General features: G+C 39.6%; 1 protein-coding gene and 1 long non-coding RNA gene across 2 annotated transcripts; one reads left to right on the forward strand and one right to left on the reverse strand.

Moving 5' to 3' along the window:
* Positions 1-996: 996 nt before the first annotated feature.
* Positions 997-19,687, forward strand: LOC148017807 (luminal-binding protein 5-like). Its single transcript, XM_087661621.1, has 9 exons — positions 997-1,257; positions 1,483-1,750; positions 1,884-2,095; positions 2,206-2,451; positions 2,597-3,076; positions 3,199-3,353; positions 3,456-3,538; positions 3,683-3,947; positions 19,164-19,687. Exons 1-9 carry the CDS (start codon positions 1,206-1,208, stop codon positions 19,410-19,412), a joined length of 2,010 nt encoding a protein of 669 aa, XP_087517747.1. The 5' UTR covers positions 997-1,205; the 3' UTR covers positions 19,413-19,687.
* LOC148017808 (uncharacterized) lies at positions 4,615-5,036 on the reverse strand. Its single transcript, XR_015687671.1, has 3 exons — positions 5,019-5,036; positions 4,872-4,943; positions 4,615-4,778 (listed from the first exon to the last, which is right to left on the reverse strand). It is a non-coding gene; the product is annotated as an uncharacterized LOC148017808 (long non-coding RNA).
* Positions 19,688-21,655: the final 1,968 nt, after the last annotated feature.

The following is a 21,655-nucleotide window of genomic DNA, read 5'->3' on the forward strand; positions in this document are numbered from 1 at the left end:
AAAGCCTAGATTTATAAATGTCACCTTTTTGCCATTTGGGGTCACACATGACTTCTCCTCATAATGGGGGTCTTACAACTTTGAGCACCATGGATCATTGGGTGGCACCTTACGAGGGTGGGGTATTGAGCATATCTAACAAAAGGAAGATTCAAGACACTATATTTAATTAGCTTCTATCTATGAATTGTGCTATTGTTGGCAACTAGGACTATACTATCTTATTGAACATGGAATTTGAAAAGACTTAGAATAGCGGAGACTCAAACTGAGTGTGCTTCTATTTCTCTGTACTTTCCCCCATCTTTTAGCAAATATCTCAAGCTCAAACATTAATAGAAACAAGGCCAAGCTACTTTATCTCGAGTATGGTGATCCTCTTGATTGGTTGAATTTGTATGGTTCTAAGTAAATCAATAAATGTGGAATTGTCAAGTATTTGGGTTGCTCTTTAGGTGCGTGCACATGAAGCTCAAATGCTGATTGCATCACATTACCTCAACTCAGAAGGCTTAGATTCTCATCTTCTGGGAAGGAAGGATTTAAGTGGGCCATAGTCTACTAAACTGTGCTTTGGGTTTATATTGTAAACTTTACTCCAAAGAGGGACAATTTGAAAGGCACGAGAGAGTTTGTGCGTGGGAAGGTCAAGAATGAGAGGGCAATACATGCACATGGCCACGGCCAGCGTTGTTTAGGTGCGTGCGAAAGCACGCTAAGAATATAAAAGTAAAAATAAGCATAAAAACAAAAACGGCGTGAATTGAAACGAAATGTCGTAGGACTCTGGGCGTTGATTGGCGGAAGGGGTTCTCGGGACTACGTGGCAGAGGGAGGTCGCTTGGAAACGTGTGGGGAGAGAGCTGATTGGCGGAAGGGGGTTCGTCGGGACCGACGTGTCATGGTTCGTCAGGGGTGCCACGTCGGCGTTGAGAGGTCGGCCGGGATGTGGGAGTTTTTGTAAGGGGACAGGCGGTCTAGTCATGTATTTTAAGGCCTATTAAGGCTGGGCAGTGAGAGGAGGAGCAGCGTAGTATATTCACTTACAGAGCTACATCTTCTTTTCATCGTCCTCGTCGTTGTCGTCGTCATTAGCAGCGTCGGCGAGAGCTTTCGCTCCGTCGTTCTCCGGCGGCGTTTGTGCAAGAAAGGCCCTCTCCAGCCCTCCTTCACAGCGTCTTTTCTCCTCCGCGCCTCTCCCTGCCATGGCTGGCCGTCGGTGCTCCGGCATCGGCTTGTTTGCTATCGTCCTCGCAGGTATGCATTTTTCCCACCTTTAACTAGCAGATTGCTGTCGTCCGCGCGTGCGTTTTCCTGTACATTTTTACTGCCCGTTTAGCAGCGATCTACGGATGCTCTCAAGCACATCCTACCGTCTCGCTGCGCGCTGAAATATAGCTCTCTCGGTCTTCCAAACCTGCCGTTACTTGGTGGCTCGGTCCTCCTCTGGATCTTACTGGAGTTGTAATGTCCTCCGTGCAGGCATTCTCCTTGCGTCGTTTGTTGCTGCGGAGGAGGCCCCCAAGCTCGGCACCGTAATCGGGATCGACCTCGGCACCACCTACTCCTGTGTGGGAGTCTACAAGAACGGACATGTAGAGATCATCGCCAACGACCAGGGGAACCGAATAACGCCCTCCTGGGTGGCTTTCACCGATAGTGAGAGGCTCATCGGTGAGGCTGCTAAAAACCAGGCTTCCGTTAACCCGGAAAGAACCATCTTCGACGTGAAACGGTTGATTGGAAGAAAGTAAGTATTCATACGCTATGAGATTGTGGATCAACATCGCATTGTTGATTCGGGCTGCTCCATTGCACAAATGCGGAGAAAAAAAAAAAAAGAAACTGGTAAGAAAATGCTAATGCGTTTTGGCCTGGCATAGATTCGAGGATAAGGAAGTGCAGAGGGACATGAAACTCGTGCCCTACAAGATCGTCAACAAGGACGGCAAGCCTTACATCCAGGTGAAGATCAAGGATGGAGAGGTTAAGGTCTTCAGCCCCGAAGAAATCAGTGCAATGGTCCTGACCAAGATGAAAGAAACTGCCGAAGCTTTCCTCGGGAAGAAGATCAAGGATGCAGTGGTGACTGTGCCAGGAGAGACTATTGTAGCGATTTACGATAGGAGCTAACTAGCTGCAAGCCGGGGTGGGTTTGGGGTGTCTTTGAACTAAGCACACCTCTCTGTCTGTCTGTTATTATGGCAGCTTATTTCAACGATGCTCAGAGGCAAGCCACCAAGGATGCAGGAGTCATTGCCGGATTGAACGTGGCTAGGATCATCAATGAGCCTACTGCCGCTGCGATTGCCTATGGTCTGGATAAGAAGGGAGGCGAGAAGAATATCCTTGTGTTCGACTTGGGAGGTGGAACGTTCGATGTTTCCGTACTCACGATCGACAATGGAGTGTTCGAGGTGTTGGCCACTAACGGGGACACCCATCTCGGAGGTGATCAATCATCTGCGTCTATTCTCTTTTGTCGCATTACTAGTTACTAGTAGATTATTACTAGCGGATTATTATGCACGCAAGGGGAATTAGATGGCTGCTGGCATGATCAATGCTGATGGATTTTTTAAAAATGTGGTTGCAGGTGAGGACTTTGACCAGCGCATCATGGAGTATTTCATCAAGCTCATCAAGAAGAAGTACAACAAGGACATCAGCAAGGACAACCGCGCCTTGGGAAAGCTTCGCAGAGAAGCTGAGAGAGCCAAGAGGGCTTTGAGTAACCAGCACCAAGTCAGAGTGGAGATCGAGTCTCTCTTCGATGGCATCGACTTCTCGGAGCCCCTGACACGGGCCAGGTTCGAGGAGCTCAACAACGATCTGTTCAGGAAGACGATGGGCCCTGTGAAGAAGGCCATGGATGACGCGGGTCTGCAGAAATCTCAGATCGACGAGATTGTCCTGGTGGGCGGAAGCACCAGGATTCCCAAGGTCCAGCAGCTGTTGAAGGATTTCTTCGATGGCAAAGAACCCAACAAGGGCGTGAACCCTGATGAGGCCGTGGCGTATGGAGCTGCGGTTCAAGGTGGCATTCTGAGCGGGGAGGGCGGTGACGAGACAAAAGGTGAGCTGGCTTTTAATCCGGGCAGTGCCGGGGTGATTGCTTCAATTCCTGCAGTAGGGGGTTCGCAAACTGGCGGGCAAACTCTGAAAAATGCGTGTTCTTGCTGTCTGTGTCTCCTGCAGATATCCTGCTCTTGGATGTTACTCCATTGACACTTGGTATTGAGACTGTGGGTGGGGTGATGACCAAGCTGATCCCGAGGAACACTGTGATTCCCACCAAGAAGTCCCAAGTTTTCACCACCTACCAGGATCAACAGACCACCGTCTCCATTCAGGTTGGTCACATAATCATACATAGCTTTGCTTCTGCACGTGCCCTTTCATCCCGCGGTTGCATGTGCGGAGACTTAAGCTGTTCGTTGCGCTCGTGAATTCAGGTCTTCGAAGAGGAACGTAGCATGACCAAGGATTGCAGGGCGCTCGGCAAGTTTGACTTGTCTGGCATCCCCCATGCTCCAAGGTATGCGTGAATCATGTCTGTGCGCCCATCGTTGTAGAGTTTTGTTTTCATGGCCAGTCGTATTAATTAATGCACAGAGTGCAGGGAATTAATCGTGTGCTGTGACTGATGATGGTGGCTTTGTTCTCCAATTGTTACTTGCAGAGGCGTACCTCAAATCGAAGTTACATTCGAGGTGGATGCCAACGGCATCCTGAATGTGAAGGCGGAGGACAAGGGCACCGGCAAGTCTGAGAAGATCACCATCACCAACGACAAGGGGCGGTTGAGCCAAGACGAGATCGACAGAATGGTGAAGGAGGCGGAGGAGTTCGCGGAGGAAGACAAGAAAGTGCGGGAGAGAGTGGACGCCAGGAACAGCGTCGAGACGTACGTGGACAACATGAAGCGCCGCCCCGATGGCCTCTTTGTCGTCCTTCTCGATCTTATCCGCCAGCTTGTCCTTGTCGTTGATGGTGCACAAGAAACTTTAAACCACTTACTATATAGGAAAAAAAAGAGAATTCTAATATAGGAAAAATCAAACTTTACTAGATTGCCAATCTAGAAAGATAGTTTCCAATATAGAAAGATTTTTCTAGTTAATTTACTATATAGAAAGCTTTTTTTGGTTAGCTTACTATATAGGAAGTTGATTATCATAACTATCTATATAGTAACTTTTTAAAAAATTTACTATATAGTAACTTCATAAATAGAAATAATCTATATAGTAACTTCATCGAAAAAGTTACCATATAAGAAATTATAACATATAACATCTATGTAGTAACTTTATCATACAACTTAGCATATAGGAGGCATATAATGATATAACGAAATCTCATAGAATGACATTTTTATATCTTCGATATAAATAATAATAGAAAAATATTTTATTTTAAAAGTGATTTTAATAAAGTAAAAGTGAATAATAGATTTTTTTGCCAATGTCCACAATACAAAAGTAGCATACTATAATGTGAAATCCAAATTGTCCTTATTCTACTACATTAACATCATCTAGGCTTAAACTTCCAATGATTGTATCTTTGATTATAACTCGTTTTTGAACCACCAGCCATTGTACTATAGCCTTTCTCATGGCATCCACATTATGCTCTGTACGATTTGTAGTGAAAGTGGGATCTCTCTTAATGATGTTAAAAGTGGATTTTAATGATGTATATAGCTCATCCACCGTAGCAATATCCAAGTATTTTAACAAGATCGTTTCTTCATCCACCTCACTCAACATACTCTGCAATTCCAAAAAAACGATTTTAGTAAAAACAATTTATATTTACATATTTAACAATACACACATATACTAAATAAACATAACACATATAACCTGAGAGGATTGGCATTTATCAAGTGTCTTAGCATGACTCCTAGCTAGCCGCACATTGGAGTTTTCAATCCCCTATTAAGCATCATAAAAGGGTTAAATTACCAAAATAAAGACATCCATGTTTATCTTAAGATATACTCAAAATACCTTGGATTTATTATGATTCTCTATATTCCTTTAAGCTTTTTTTTTCATTTCCTTCATGTTATCTTTCATCTTTTCACTCTACTATAAGATAAAAATCAATTGATTAAACAAAGATAATATTTAATTTAATACAAACTATAGAGATAAAAAGAAAGAGAAATATCTTAGTACCTTTGGGATTCGCTTGCTTTTTCGATTTAGAACTATAACATTATTTGCCAACATAGTGTTCTCCTCAATCTATAATTTTTGAAAAATAATATTATTAAATTATAATATGATATATATTAATATTTAATTTTTACAAAGCATTGAAAATAACTAACATGTGTAGCATGTACAAGAAGGTCGGTAAAGGATTTATAATTCTTGAGCATGTCATCCTTAAAAGAAAATGAAACATGTTAGTAAAATTATCCAAAGTTTTTATTAAAAATAATTACAAATATCATGCTCACCGTATCAAAATTCTCGTCATTTTTTGTGTGATTTGAATCATCTTATGTATGTGAAGGTAGTTCTGGACGATAAACATCCTCTATCTTCATCTTGTTTGAAAGAAAACTCAGTATTCAAATAAAAAATATAAATATTTTCAAAAGTAATGATCAATGAGGTACATATCATAGTTTTACTGACAAACCTCTATTGTGCCACATGCATTATGATCCAAACCCTCATTTTCTTCATTGTTAAAAGCTTGGGATTGCTGCAATGTTTATTTTTAAATATAATAAAAAAGTGCAATTTATGTCAGTACATTTATGTAAACCAAACCATAATTTAAAAAAAACATCACTCTAAAATGAAAATAAAATTTTTGAAATAAACCTGTTGAACTTCTTGATCATCTTTAGCATCCTCTCCAACTATAGAAGTAGTCGATTTCTGTAAAAGACATTGAATTATAAGGAGTATAAAAAGTAAAGTAAGTTCTAATACATGTAAAAGAGTCTACCATAGAGGAGCTCTCTGACAAGTGTCTCATCTTTTGTTTCTTGAATTTTCTATTTGTTTGCATATTTCGAAGGAAATATAGGTAGATGTCTTTTTTTCTCCAAATATAAGTTGCCCCTGGAAACTCAAGTGGCTTAATCTCATGATGTTTAGACTCAATGTAATCTTTTTATCTCTTGTTGCAAGTCAAGCTTATGTCGCAGATCTTTATACTTTTCTTCCACATACTTGATTTGCACAATAAATTTGGTTTTGTGTACTACGACAATATGCTATGAGATATTTTCTTCCATATTTCTTATTAGGATTGTGATTGTTTGATGGCAGAGGCAAAAATATCTGCTCATATGTTGGTGTATCTACAGCCATGACTTCATTAGACGCCATCGTAAAATATAACCTGAAAAAAAAACATACAAGTCAAATAAACATAATATTTAAGACGAATAATCATTCATAAAATGGTAAATATTAGTTTTAGAGATATATGAAACTTGGATTGATCTAATAAAATAAATGTTATAAAAAATACTTACATTTATAAGCATGTATATAGTCTATATAGACATGTCTTTTTTGCATAAATTTAGGATATCCATGACACTGGAAAATCACATAATTCTCCAGAGGGTAATATTGCTCTCCTCCTTTTCCTTATCAACCATCCATGTATTATTGTGATACAACAATTCCAGTCCCTCGTGCAGTTATCCTCCATAGAAACTTTCCATAAGTTATTTTGATTGTGATCTTTCTCCAACCATGCTAATTTGCATTCTTTTTTTTCTCTATCCACTTCACGTACCACCACACGTTTGGTTAAATTGTTATTCGTATCCATATATGCCAACACAATATCATTCTTCTCTAGCCACGGAGGAATACATCCAACTTCACCTACTTGAAGCAGTCTTGTCTTAGGTGAGAGATCTTTTATTTCATAAGCAATAAGCTTATTAGTGAAAGGGAGAAGCATACACTTGTGCAATAATGAGCTTACAGGCCTTACACAATCCCAGTCAAATGGAAGACGTTCTCTTTGTAACACACTCATTCCTGTAGTTGGTTTGATAAGTAAGCACTCTTTATTATCTTTTACTATGATACATTGTTTATAATACTCTGCCCCAAAGAAAAGCATGATCTCTCTATTCCATTGAACTGAAAAAAATGATGTAATACGAGCCTTCCAATGACCCATGCTTTCAACAGTAGTGTTAGGCTCATCAACTTTAACTACTACACCATCCCCAAGCTTATAAACATCCCCATTGAACACTAACTTTTTATACATTGTCACATGTTGGGATTGTAGAGAATTCTCTTCAAGAGACCAATAGTGCTCTACATACTTTTGTTCCTCCTGAATAAGTGGTCTAATTATTCCTCTCTTTTGTCGTATTGCTATACCTTTTTGTTTTATCATTCTCCAACATGCAATATCTTGATTTATTATTTCAAGCTCCCTCCATAGCTCCTTCGCCCTCTTGACTGATGAAACCTCCAAGATTCCTTGTTCATGTGTTGCGTGGCATGATGTGCTGTCACGACTTCTTATCTCAAAAAAAGAAGGAAGTGACAAACACATATGAACACTTTTTAATGTCCTCTCATGTGGCAAAAGGCTATCCTTGTCTTACTGTAATATTGAGAAAACCTCTGTAAATAGTATTCTTCTATAATAATGAATGTACGATATCTCCATGTCTTTTTTGTTGGTCTTGATACCAACATATGTTAGTACCTTATGTTCAAATTCATAACACCAATAGATATCATGCATTCCATGCCTGCAAACATCATCAAGTATTTCTCCAAACCCTGTAAATAAAATAAGTTAGTAGACATTATTAGAGGCTATGAGAAATTGATATATTGAATTAATAAAGATTCATACCTGCAACATGCTCAAGAGGATAAGAATTTGCCCCCATAGACTCTTCCTTTCTTACTCTCCATGAAAGAAGCAAGGAACGCATCATTTCTATGCTTTCCTTTGACCAGCCTTTGTCGCAACTGTAATTACAAAACCCATGGGATATATCTACTAGAAGAATCCCCAAGTCATAGATTTCTCTATGTAAGTCAGAAATTCTTAGTAAAATATATGGTAAACACCACTTGATGAACTTTTGATTCTCCTCTGCCTTAAAAATATCATGGTATTTGCTTGGAGTGGATGGCCAACGACCGTTTCGAATGGATTGTGGAGCGAGGGAAAATACCTTTTCAACACAAGCATCTATTTCTCTCTTTGTCTCATTGGATGTAGCTTGCATAAGAGCACTTACATATTTTTTGAATACATTCAATGCAGAAATATGCATTGAATCATAGACTAAATCCAATGATAAATTGAAACCATATAGATCATGCAATCTCCACATTATAGACTCTCCTGATAATCCTGCTTCCTTGAGTATACATTCTCGTTCAATCTGTGTGAATGCTTTTTTGGATTGTAAAAGTGCTTCTTTCATTCCTTCTATGGTACGTTTTTCTGGAGGATACCGAGCTTGATATCTATTTCCATCATAAATATAGCGACCTTGAAATGATGAGTTATTACTATCCAAGGTAGCCTGAGCTTTATCCCTTCGACAAAAGGATTGTCCTCCATCTTTAAACATTCCAAGTTTGCATTGGCCTGGATGATCACCTGTGACCATCATTAACATTACACGTATCTTGCAAAATTGTGTTTGTTGAGCGGAATTATCAAAGATACGTTCAATTGGATAATTATAAAACACATTTACTCCCTCAATGAATAACTCCTCAAGCTCTTTTATTAATGGTCTCAAAAGGATCCTGAATGCAAAGCTTGAATTGCGAATCAATTTCTTGCTACTTAGTGGCAAAAATAATACAGGAAGAATCCCAATCCTAGACCTTTTGCCACTGTTTAAAATCATAATTTCTACTGCTCCACAATCCTTTTGAGTTGTTCGAGAAGCTTGGAATCCATCCCAATGTAGAAATAGAGCGAAGTTTCGAGGCTCTCCCTACATAAAAAATTAATTTAGTACAAATACGCATAGAGCAATAACTAGTATGATTCTATGTGTTCACAACTAGATTTGGCATACATATGATTCTATGAAATATAACTAGTGAAATATAACTGTTATTTTGAAAAGATAACTAGTGAAATATGTACCTTGCATAGTTGCTGATGGTGTTTATTCAAAGTACGACACTTATTGCATATAAATATATACTCCTTGGTAGATTCGCTCCATCCATGCTGAAGTGTTTCTGATTTTCTTGGAAAGGTGGAAAACACAGTATTACACCTTGAGTTTTGGCAGATGATAGGTAGCTCGTACTCAGCATTTGGATTCCAAAAATCTTGGACCTCACGACATTTTGATCCATCCCAAAATTCAAAGGATGAGTTTGGATGCATAGAAACTGCTTGTCCAAGCCATCTCTCCTTGTGGCGCCACATTTGTAAAAATCCATGGCAAAATCTTTGACTTTTTACTAAAAGTTGTAGCTGATTCTTAATAGGTAAATAGTCAAATGAAAGCATATCCTTTCGTGTCTTTTGACACCTTGGACACTTGGAAGAACAAATCAAGCAATCACGTTTCAAGATGCTTTGTCTTCTATTTCCTGAACAAGAACACTTTTCAACATTTCTCACATACAGATCTTCTCTACTAGGCTCAAAAAGCTCTATCTCATGAGGATTATCACGTGTACCTCCACAAATCTTATAGCATTGAGATTGAATCATTCCAAGTCCATTGTACATTGTAATCAATTGCTCCCAACATGCAAGAATCCTTATTCCATCCAAGGTCCCATCCCATGTCTCAGGCAATTGAACTAAGAGCTTACTCAAGCTTGGTTTCAAAGGCTCATTATCTTGTTTTCCAACTCTCTGGCCACCCATATCACCAAACAAAAGTTGAAGCATTTCATCCTGAGCTGTGATAGATATTCTATGTTTATCCCAAAGAGCTTGTAACTCAATTACTTTCTCAAGTATCTGGATGCATAGTAAAGACTCTGTACTTGGATCAACGTCTTCATGCATATCCATATGTTCATCATGTTCTTCCGAGTGCTCAACATTGTTAGCATTATCCTCACAATGTTGATCTGGGTCACTATATGCATGATATCCATGATCATGAACATCACTTATTATATCATCATTGCATTGTGGTGTTAATCCTATCTCGAGTCCCAAGTCTCGATATTTCAACCTCAATTGTTGATGAATAGCAAAGGTGGAAGGAACAACATATCTTCCACCATGACAATATAAAATGCAATCGCACCAAACCTATCTCCTCTCTGTGGGCCCATCTATAGTTTCAATTAATTGTTCCTCATCTTCGGCCATAGTCAAGTTTGGATTTTGTAAACCAACTCTCCTATGCATATTACCAAGTAAATCTTGGCGGCTATGATGGTAGAAAGTACTTCGACTAACCATCTGCCATCCTTGATTAGTTTTTGAACACTTGTATAAGCATGAGCATCTTCTCATATCACTTGAGGAACTTGCCATTTGTGCCACAAGAATACCATTCAATTAAAACTTTATATAATCTCTTAACAATTATAGTTTTCAAGCTTACTTTTCCAAGCATGGTTAAACATCTCATCAAACAAGTGATACTTGGAGCTTACTATAATAAACTTATGCTTGAGAACATGAGGCACACATTTGGCATAGTTTAATTTCTTTGAAGAACATGAGGTCTACTCGTAAGCATGTACGTGTTAAATATTTATCCACTATATTAAACAATTTCCCTTCATTTCATCAACTATTCCCTATTTGAGTGTAAGAAAATTTAGTGACAAGTCTAATGAATCTATGGATTAGACATCTCCTCAAACAAGCAAAGGACATGTTCTATAAAAATTTCTCCAAACACGATATGTACAAGTGGACTAATGTATTGCATCTTACTCTCGCAGTTATCCTTTTTTAAGCATGGCTAGATATCTCCTCAAACAAGCAAAGGAGAGATTACAAAACCCTACTTGGATAGGAAGATCGTGTCCCTTGGGCAAAAAAGACCCATCACATCACTTGGATACGAAGTAGAAAACGACTTAGGCACTAGTAGGGAAGCACATAAAAAACACTCTAATCCACATTTACAAACCCACATAGCACCCATGTGAAACCATAACCTAGCGTAAAAAGTAAACATGAAAACCATAACCCCTGTTTGGATAGGAAGATCGTGTCCCTAGGGCCAAAAAGGCCCATCACAACAGTTATCCTTTCGCAAAACATGGTTAGACATCTCCTCAAACAAGCAAAGGAGATATTACAAAACCCTACTTGGACAGGAAGATCGTGTCCCAAATATAGCCAAAAAGACCCATCACATCACTTGGATACGAAGTAGAAAACGACTTAGGCACTAGTAGGGAAGCACATAAAAAACACTCTAATAGAGGTGGTCCTAGTAGAGGTGTTTCTACAAAAAAGAGTTTTAAAAAAAATATCAAGGACACACATTGGTGGGCTCATTTCCCAAGAAATGACATACATTGATGATTAGACATCTCCTCAAACAAGTGATACTAGGAGCTTGGTATAACAAACTTATACTCAAGAAAACCTAGCGTAAAAAGTAAACATGAGAACCATAACCCCTGTTTGGATAGGCAGATCGTGTCCCTAGGGCCAAAAAGGCCCATCACAACAGTTATCCTTTCGCAAAACATGGTTAGGCATCTCCTCAAACAAGCAAAGGACATCTCCCAAGCATGGTTAGACATCTCCTCAAACAAATCATTTTAGGATGCTTACTATAATGAAATCATGCATCAAGACGAATATCTATTGTGAAATTTTCATAAAATTGAATGGAATCTATGAGTAACATAGCATTGATCTCAACATTATTGAAGGTGTTGGTTCTCAAGCTATGTGACATATGCTTGTACTTATTGGTACTAGTAGAGGTGTTTCTACAAAAAGGATGGTCCTAGTAGAGGTGTTTCTACAAAAAAGAGTTACAAAAAAAATATCAAGGACAAACATATTCAAATCATGTAATTGACAATTGGATCACAAGTCGCAACAAATTCAACAACCTCGATTATGCAAATGCATCCTGCAAGTATCGTATAAGAATATTTAGTGAAAGAACACATTGCATGAGATGCACATTCAGCCTGCAAATATAGTGCACAAGAATGTATAATGAACAAGCATATTTCAGTAAATAAAAGTATTGTACGGTGTTTCATATGCAAAGTAGAAAACAACTTAGGCACTAGTAGGGAAGCACATAAAAAACACTCTAATCCACATTTACAAACCCACATAGCACCTATGTGGAACACTCTCGAATCTTAGAAGGAACATGGTTGTAGGCTAAAAGGGTGGTCCTAGTAGAGGTGTATGTCATTAAAATACTAGACTAAATCCCCAAGCAAGTGAACACACCTAGGTGACAATGTATGGTGCAAGAGTGTGCTATTATGAATATGGATGTGTCCTACTATGTACATGAGTTGAATGTAGAAATGCACACAAAGTATATGCCTTTTCACAAATCAAGAAATGGTCCCAATAGTTTCTAATATAACTAACATGAGCTCATCATGATCCATTTTGATAACCTCATTTTCAAACATTCATATGCATTTTTCAATTTTGTAATTTGCTTGAAATTAAACCTCCGTTTTTCATGAAAATTATCCTATAACCAAAACTTAAGGAAAATAAGGATTACAAGGCCTCAAGCTCACTCATGCCTAATCCATTGTGATAATATCAATGGTATAGGATTGAGTAAGAAATAGATGCTTGTTTTTGCATATAGATAGGAGAGTGCCCTTGTTTAAAATGCACATTGCTTAAAATGAATCTATCACATTGCTTAAAATGCACAATTAGAAAAATCATGTTGCTTACAATATCCAATTAAAGAAACAAATATGGTGCCTTATTGCCTTTCTCCCCAAAAAGAGCTATAAGATATTGACTTGGGCCTTCCCAATAACATATTATGAAAAAACCATTAAACAACAAGAATAAGGCTAGAATACACTGACTGTACTCAGACGTGCAGGCGTCGGGGCAGGCTTGTACTCAGATGTACTAGTACTCAGACGTGGCGTCGGGGCAGGCCGCTTGTACTCAGATGTGGCGTCGGGGCCGCTGTAGGCCGGGCGTGGCGTCGGGGCCGCTGCAGGTCGGGCGTCGGGGCCGCGTACTAGTACTAGCTGTACTCAGACGTCGGGGCATCGGGGCATCAGACATACTAGTACTGATCAGACATGGCGTCGGGGCCCTTGCAGGCCGGGCGCAGTACGTGATGGGGCAACTAGCTGCAGCGAAGGGCGCTGAATGTATAAGCCTGCAGGCGCTGAATGTAGCCTGCATGATTAGCTGAATGTAGCTGTGACGGGGTGCACTGGGCGGTAGCTCGTCTGATGTGACGGGCCGGGTTGCACGCCAGGCGCAGCACATGACGTATAATGGGGACGTTGGGCGCGGACCTTCTGTCGGCACTGCTAATCAGGTGCAGGCCGTTCCCAGCTCCTCCATTTAGCTGGTGCAGGCCGATGCTCCAGGTCTCCTACACCACCGTCTAGATCTCTGTATCGAGCTGGACGGATTAGCAGAGTGCAAGAATAGAATAGTACGAAAGGAGAAGGATAGTAAAGCGGCGTTGAAGGAAAGAAGGGAGATTATATAAAAGAGAGGGAACTTGGAAGTATCCGTTGGCGGGAATTAGGGGGTAGGTAGGGAATTCGCCATCCTCTTCTTTTACTTCTTCATCCCCTAGACTAAGGGCAAGATCACCCTCGAGGAGCTCTCCTTCTTCTTCGACCACGGCTTTGGCCACAAGAAGAGGTTTAAGATTTAAGGTTTAATTTTAAAGTTTAAGGCATAGCTTCTAAGGCTTAAGGTTTAATTTTAAAGTTGCAATGTTAAATCAATATTTTCACCATCAAATTGCATTCGAATCCTAACTTAAGAGATATTCCCTCCTCTCACTACCAAATCGGTAGACTTTACTTACCCTTGTTGTACTTATATTATATAGCCTTGAGAGGTGAGCCGCACACATAAGATGGTAGTCACAATAAGCGTAACCAATTAACTTGGTGGTTTCAACATGGGCACACATTTGACATAGTTTAACTATCCCAAGGTTTAATTTCTTTGAAGAACATGAGGCACACATTTGGCATAGTTTAATTTCTTTGAAGAACATGAGGCCTACTCGTAAGCATGTACGTGTTAAATGTTTGCATGTATGTGTTAAATGTTTATCCACTATATTAAACAATTGCCCTTCATTTCATCAACTATTCCCTATTTGAGTGTAAGAAAATGTGGTGACACGTCTAATGAATCTATGTATAGTGTACTAAGCAAACGTGGTGGTAGGTCTAACGAATCTATGAATAATGTAAGAAAATGTGGTGATAGGTGTAATGAATCTATGTGTAGACAACAACTTTGTTTTTATAGCTATCATATATGTTGTTCTAGTACATCTTACTTTCAAATAAGGATCAAGTCATTTCTGATGCAATGCGACTCCTTATTTCTTGTAGTGTCATCTAGCATGATGGTGAATACACAGCCTACTAATGTACCTTGAATTGGCTTTTTTGGTTGTCATATATGTACTCCCTCCCTTACTCTCCTTTTGGATTTCATATGTTAAATGTTTACCCCTTTGAGCTACTTCTAACATGAGAACTATTTTCATTACTTGCATTGGGGTCAATTATGATGAAAAGAACTCAATGGAGAAGAGAGACTTCATAATTGTTGAAGTTGTAAATCATGAGTTTATGTTTGCCTTATTTGTGAATTGTCATTATCATTCATGCCAACAAAGGGTTTTCCTTTTGAATAGATTGTGGTGGTAGATGTGGATAAAGTTATTGTAGTTAGCAAGCAACCATTGCTTGAACGAGTATGTTAGAGCTTGAGTGCAAGCGATGAAAGACCAAGATGGCATGAATTTTTGAATAACAAGAATACCTTTAGAGTGGTGGATGTTAACCCCTCTATTCTATAGTCAAGTGAGGTATTAGAGCTATCTCTATTCCCTTCTTGCTTATAGTTTCTTCATGGTATTAGAGCCTGATATGCTCTGTGACATTTGTCAAGTAAAAATATTATAGATGTATTCCTGAAGAAGCATGTATAGAGGAAAAGGGGCTAGCAATGGAGTTCAACAATTGGTGAGAACTGAGTGACCAAGTGTTGACTCATGTTTATGCCCCAACCTCCACAGCGAATGATCTTTTTGAGCCACCTTGTCTAGATCGATGATGGTAACCTGGCACCATTAATTAGTGCTCCGAAATCCCTCCAATATTTAGTGCTCTGAAATCCCTCCAATATGTAAAGAGTCGTGTAATATATGATCAAAGCCTCCAACTTTGGCTTTCATTGGCTTTATTAGTAAGCTAACTAAATTTCGAGTTGGCAGCTTATTAAACACTTCTTGTGCTTTTGCAAGCAAGCTAAGTTCAACGCACATATCTACCAATACAATGCCACAACTACTATATCATGTGTATTTCTTAGCCCTTCTATGCCACTTCTATGCATCCACATGCCTTGAAGATGCAACCAAACGTGACTAAATAAGCCCCAGCTTGTGTACCTTGGTATGTATCTTTTTTCCCTTCTTTGATACAAGCTTTCATAATGCAAGTATGGGTGACCAAATTTGTAGACACTCACCTTTGAGATGTTGCCAAAACATCTCAAAGCTTCGGCACCATGTCCATGCTTTGCCTATCTCTAGTGATCAAGGCACTTCAAGAGACTTTGTTTGGTACTGGGAACTTGTCAAACACTTCTTTTCCTTTTGCGAGTGCAACACACTTTGAATACACATAGAGCTAGGCAACACCAACATAGATGTCCTTTTTAAGAAACCTTATGTTGATGATATCTATATGCATCATGCTGCCTCAATGGAGGTCTTACAAAGCTTCTTTGGCTTCATAGGTAATTAGGTAGAAAACATGCAAAACCCTACTAGCCATTACTAAAACCTCTTCTTCCACACTGTCTTTCATGTGCTATATACCCTTATTCTTCTAATCCCCACTAAAATCAATAGATTGCATGTTATCCTTTTTCCTATAAGATTTGCTAATGTGAAGGGTTCCTAATCTATAAGAGAGCTAATTCATATTCAAAGAACCACATAGAAGCTTGAAGAAGAATTCAAATAAAATAAAAGTATGTTCTACACAATGCATACTAGATGTTCTATACAAATGTACTTGTGTGTCCACACTCGCACTTCAATTTCTCCAGACACGATATGTACATGTGGACTAATGTATCGCATCTTACTCTCACACATGTACAAATTGCACCAAAGACCTTGTACCCTAGTTCTTATCCTAAGGTACTTGAAAGTGTGTGTACAAATGCATCTACAATGTGTAAAAGTATTTGCACTCTTGTCCAAGAATCGTGCAAATTTGGCCTTATATATTACCTAAGTGCATAAGGTAATCATCTACTTCAATATGTCTAAGTAATCGAGTGGATAAGGTGTTCTTTTAGTAAAATGCTATGAGCCATAATGACATGGGATGGCCATTTTCTAGCTTGCCATCCTAGACCTAGCTTATCCTCAAACCAACCCACATTCCAATCCCATCCACTTATAAGAGCCCTCTTTGATGGTGACAAAGGAGGGTAATTCTAGTCCACATCCCCATTCCCATTCCCATTCCCAAAACCATCCACATCACTATGCTATGAGCACTAAGTAGTAGAGTGTGATGGTGGTATAATGTCTAAGTATTATATAATCATGTGCTAATGCTACCTAGAGTGATTCATGAGTGCCTAATGTGGCCTAAATTGTTGAGTGAGGTTATTGTCATAAAAAAATGAAGTTCTCAATGTGGTCGGAGGGTGCCTCATGATCAAGGGTAAGAGAGTGGAGATGGTAAAGTGAGTTGAAATAAAGTGCATGATTGTGCAACTACGTGACTATGTGATTGAGTATGTGCACGTGGAAGAGTGTGCTTGAATTTTTGCCTAATTAACCATGTGGCCAAAGTGCTCCAAGTAGTTAGGACAATGTGCTTCAAGTGATCGAGTTCTCCAATGTGGCTAAACAATCATGTGGCCTATCTACATAGTAGTTGAGTGGACTAAGGTGCTTAAGTGGTTGGGTGAAAAAGGCAATGTGTGGTCCACATGATGAAGAGGGGAAAGACAGTGCGGTTCAAGGGTACTAACCAATGTGGTGAATGCTGATGCATAGCCATGGTTGATGCAAATATATACCCATACAATATTGATAGCTTGTAGATATGTTGCAAGATGAGACTCATGTAGGTACTTATGATATAGGGGAGATGCCATGTACACCTCAACCTATAGCCAAGTGAGAAAAATGCTACTCAATGCAATGGGAACAACACTCCACTCGTCAATAAGCTAGTTACTTGTGCACAAGTGAGAGATTAACTTCTTCAACTAATCTTGCTAATTCTCAGTCCCTTAAGATAATCTATGAAGTATGTGGTGTAATATTTTAGTGGTTCACTACACCAATACTTCAACCATTACTTTGCTGCTATGATCATAAACCATATGTAAGAATCAACTCCATGGTATCAGAGCGATGATTGCAATGGAAAATTGAGCCAAATTAATTACAAAAACATATTATAACTAGCAAACAGTGTAAATGAGGATGACTCAATCGCACTCAAAATGATTAGTTCTAACATAAGCCTCAACTTAGCTCTGATCTTTTATTTTTAATATTATAATTACAATTAATTAATGAAAAATTTAATGAATATGAATAAAATAAAAGAAAATAGAGACAACAATGCACTCTAAATAGATGAGTACAATCGTTTTAAAGCTAAAGCGTATAAATAGCTTTATGTGATAACAGTCTCCATAATAGTAATAATTTCACATTGCACTCCACTAATGATCAATATTACAATCGTTACATCTCTATACTTGTCTAGTTATTTGCTCACCAAAAGTAAAACAAATTAATTGCCTATTATCGTCTGTTTAGCACAATATGATCATCATCACACATATAAAAAGTTAGAATTGTACTACGAATAGGTCAAAATTAATGAGAATCCACAAAATGACTAAATACAACTTATTTTTATAGAAGTAACACATGATGTATAAGCCTATCTTACTCTCTATATTCTTTACCTTAAATTAGAATTAGACTCAATATATACTAGGCTTATACTACATTAAAGGTTAGTGTTAGGGCTAGGCTCGTAGTAAGGTAGAGCTTAAGCTTAGGCTTAGATTTAGATAGGATTAGTTATATAGGCAAGGTATATGCATAGGCTCCTCATACAGACAAACTGATAGAGGCTATAGAGTGGCTAGACATAGGTATGTCTAACTAAATACACAAGGGGTAGGCATAGGGTACACGTATATGGCAAGTTAGGAAAATACTAGGCATACTATAAGCCAATCCTATGTGTATACATAGTCTAAGCATATTCTAGGAAGAGTTTAGACATAGGGTAAGCATATGCTAGGAGCCAACGCCTAACACAACCCTATCCTATTCTATGGTTACCTTGTGCCTAGAAAATGCCAAATATAAGTTGTATTCTTATGCATAGCATATAATGTTCCTACTTTATATTATCGAGCCAATGCCTAACCTAGCATGTGCTTATCTTGAGCCTAATGTATAAGCTAGGCTAGATATAGGCTAGACTAAGCATAGGCTACACAAACTAGTGACTATAGCTATAAGTGTGGAATCAAAAGCTTAGCTCATAAGTGAGTAATATACAAATGTAAATTTCAAATAAACTAATATTTACTTACTAGTTTTACCTAGCAAAATCGCGAGTCTACGTTAACTTGAAAGACTATCCATAATTTCCTAGTTAGATGATAGTACTTACTAGTTATGACTAGTGAAAAAAAAGAAATCCTATTTATGTTGATATTGTTACTAGATATACAATAACTTACTAGATAATGTTACTAGATAAGGCTTCAATTTTCTAGATACTATCTAGGAAAAGGGATTTACTAGTTAGAAGAGATTCGTGATGACAAAATTATCTAGTTATAATTAGAAAATTCTATATTCTTCCTAATTTGGTTGCTATTCTTCCTAGTTATAGCGTGAACTTTCTATATAGTAAGTGGTTTAGAGTTTCTAGTGGGCCCTCAAGGACAAGATCACCATTAACGACAAGGACAAGCTGGCGGACAAGATGGAGAAGGACGACAAAGAGGCCATCGAGGCGGCCCTCAAGGACGCCCTGGACTGGCTGGATGACAACCAGGGGGCCGAGAAAGAAGACTTCGAGGAGAAGCTCAAGGAAGTCGAGGCCGTCTGCAACCCCATCGTCTCAAAGGTCTACCAGCAGAGCGGTGGCCCTTCCTCCGACAGCGATGACGACGACGACCCTCACGATGAGCTCTGAGAAGACAAGGATTGCCTCATCTTCAACTCACTGTTTTTTGGTTGTTTCCCCCAACTCTCGCTCTTCTTCCCCAGAACTGCCAAGGGGGTCCCGTCTCTCAAAAGAGGGGAGAGATGACGATGGTCTGATCAGAAAATGTGCAACAGCACAGCATCATATACACAGTTTGTTCAGGCTGTTCAGTAGGGACAAGACGCCTGTACGTCGGATACAAAAGCTTGTATAAATTTGAGGTTTTCTCCATTATTTTTTAGAAGAGCGGATACCATTCCTTGCATTTTTGACGAGAATCAAATTCCCACAGTACCATTCTTGATCAAATCAAATTCGTGAGTCGCCTTGTTCAAATTCTTGGCTTCAAGGGCAATCGCATTTATTCTGTGTTCTTGTGCTTGGTCATTTGATGGTTGTGGGCTGGGGCCTCGGCCCTCCTCGTGTCTATGGTAAGGGGGGGTCTTTAAGGAGGGGAGAGTGGTGATCTATGGCCCCCTTTTTGCCCCCATCACATCCGATCATCTGGGCCGTCGATCACATTGACTGCGAAATTCGATCGGATATCTGTCTTCTCGCCCAAGTGCCCGGCTCCAAATGTGCCCGGCCCAAAATGTGCCCGGCTCCAAATGTGCCCGGCCCCGAGCGTGCCCGGCCTCGAAAGTGTCCGGATCCTGGGGTGCCCGGCCCCGGGCGTGCCCGGTCTTGGAAGTGCCCGGATCCTGGGGTGCCCGGCCCTGCTTTTTTATTTTTTTAAAAAAGGGAACAGAGTTTAAATTCGAATGAAAAAACCGGGATTGCACCACCTTTGAAGCAACCCAGTACGCGCGCGATATGCATGGAGAATTCGTGCCAAGCTTGATCCAGCTGGATTCGTGCTTGATCTGCAGAGATGGAGAATGCAGTTAACTGAATTCGTACTTGATCCAGCTCAATGCACTGAATGAATGGATAAGGTATATTTGAAAGCTCGCACCACCTTCGAAGCACCCAACATGCATGGAGAATTCGTGCCTTGATTTGGATGCACTGAATGAATGAACAAGGTACATTTGAATGCCTGCACCACCTTCGAATCACCCAATATGCGACATGCACGGAGAATTCATGCCTTGATTTGGATTCGTGTGTGATCTGGATGGAGAATGCAACTGAAATCGTGCTTGTTCTGTATGCACTGAAGGGATAAGGTACATTTGAATGCAAAATGCAACTGAATTCGTACTTGATCTGGATGCACTGATTGGATAAGGTACTTTTGAATGTTTGCATGGCAATGGATTAGTGCAACGGAATTCGTGCTTGATCTAGATGCACAGAATGGATAAGGTCTGATCGGCAATGCATAGAATCAAGCGTTCTGTAAAGAAGGCAACCCCCCTGCTAAGTAAACACATTCCTTGCAAATGGCAGACTCCATGGCATATGCTTTTGGAGAGGATCAAATTCCAGCAGACATCATTGACAGTAGTGGAGAAGATTGCATGTCTTTAGATGTATACTCCTCAGATGCTGATTTTGTTTCTGTTTTTGAAAGCAGCGAGGAATCCAATGGAGGGAACAACTCCTTCACAAACGACCATGATGCTTCAAGTGATAACCGCAAATGGCCACACACAAATGTGCCTAACGCGCAAGATTTCCTGTCATCCAAATATTTAGCCTTTACAAGGCCGTTGTATGAGACAATGACTCAGGATATTACTGGCACAAATCATGCAACCATCGAGAGCTTGAGGCATGCATGTACGTACAAGAGCATTGATATACGAAGATGGCAAAAAATAAAAGAGAATGTATGCATTGCTACGAACGGCCGTTTGTGCTTGAAGTCAAAAGACAAGCTTTACATTGCATGGGTCGAAGAATGGTCTGATATCGTTTGGGATGCTCACTTCGATAGAGATCACGGATGTCACAGGAGCTTGGCTGAAACTCTCAGCTTTCTGAAAAGGCATTGGTGTACAGATATCTTGCATCATGGGATTCCAACAGGCTATGTGACTGCTCTGGTGCTTGCTTGTGCTTGTCAAAAAGTGCACCGTGTATCTGCTAAAGAGTTTAAACATACTTTGCTGGCCCAAGAGAATGCGACTGAGACATTTCAGTGTGTCGGATAGATGAGGTGCAAGAAGTGTTGGCAGAAATTCAGATCAAGCACAATAGTCGGCTAAGAAAGGGCAGGCCATGGAAGAGAAGCTGCCCGGATGTCAGGTATGAACGGTACGATTGCTATCGTAGTGGTAAGCCCA

This window comes from Lygodium microphyllum, chromosome 21 (genome assembly GCF_053477565.2).
Source record: "Lygodium microphyllum isolate KBCC chromosome 21, Lygodium_microphyllum_v1.1.10, whole genome shotgun sequence".
Taxonomy (NCBI): domain Eukaryota; kingdom Viridiplantae; phylum Streptophyta; class Polypodiopsida; order Schizaeales; family Lygodiaceae; genus Lygodium; species Lygodium microphyllum.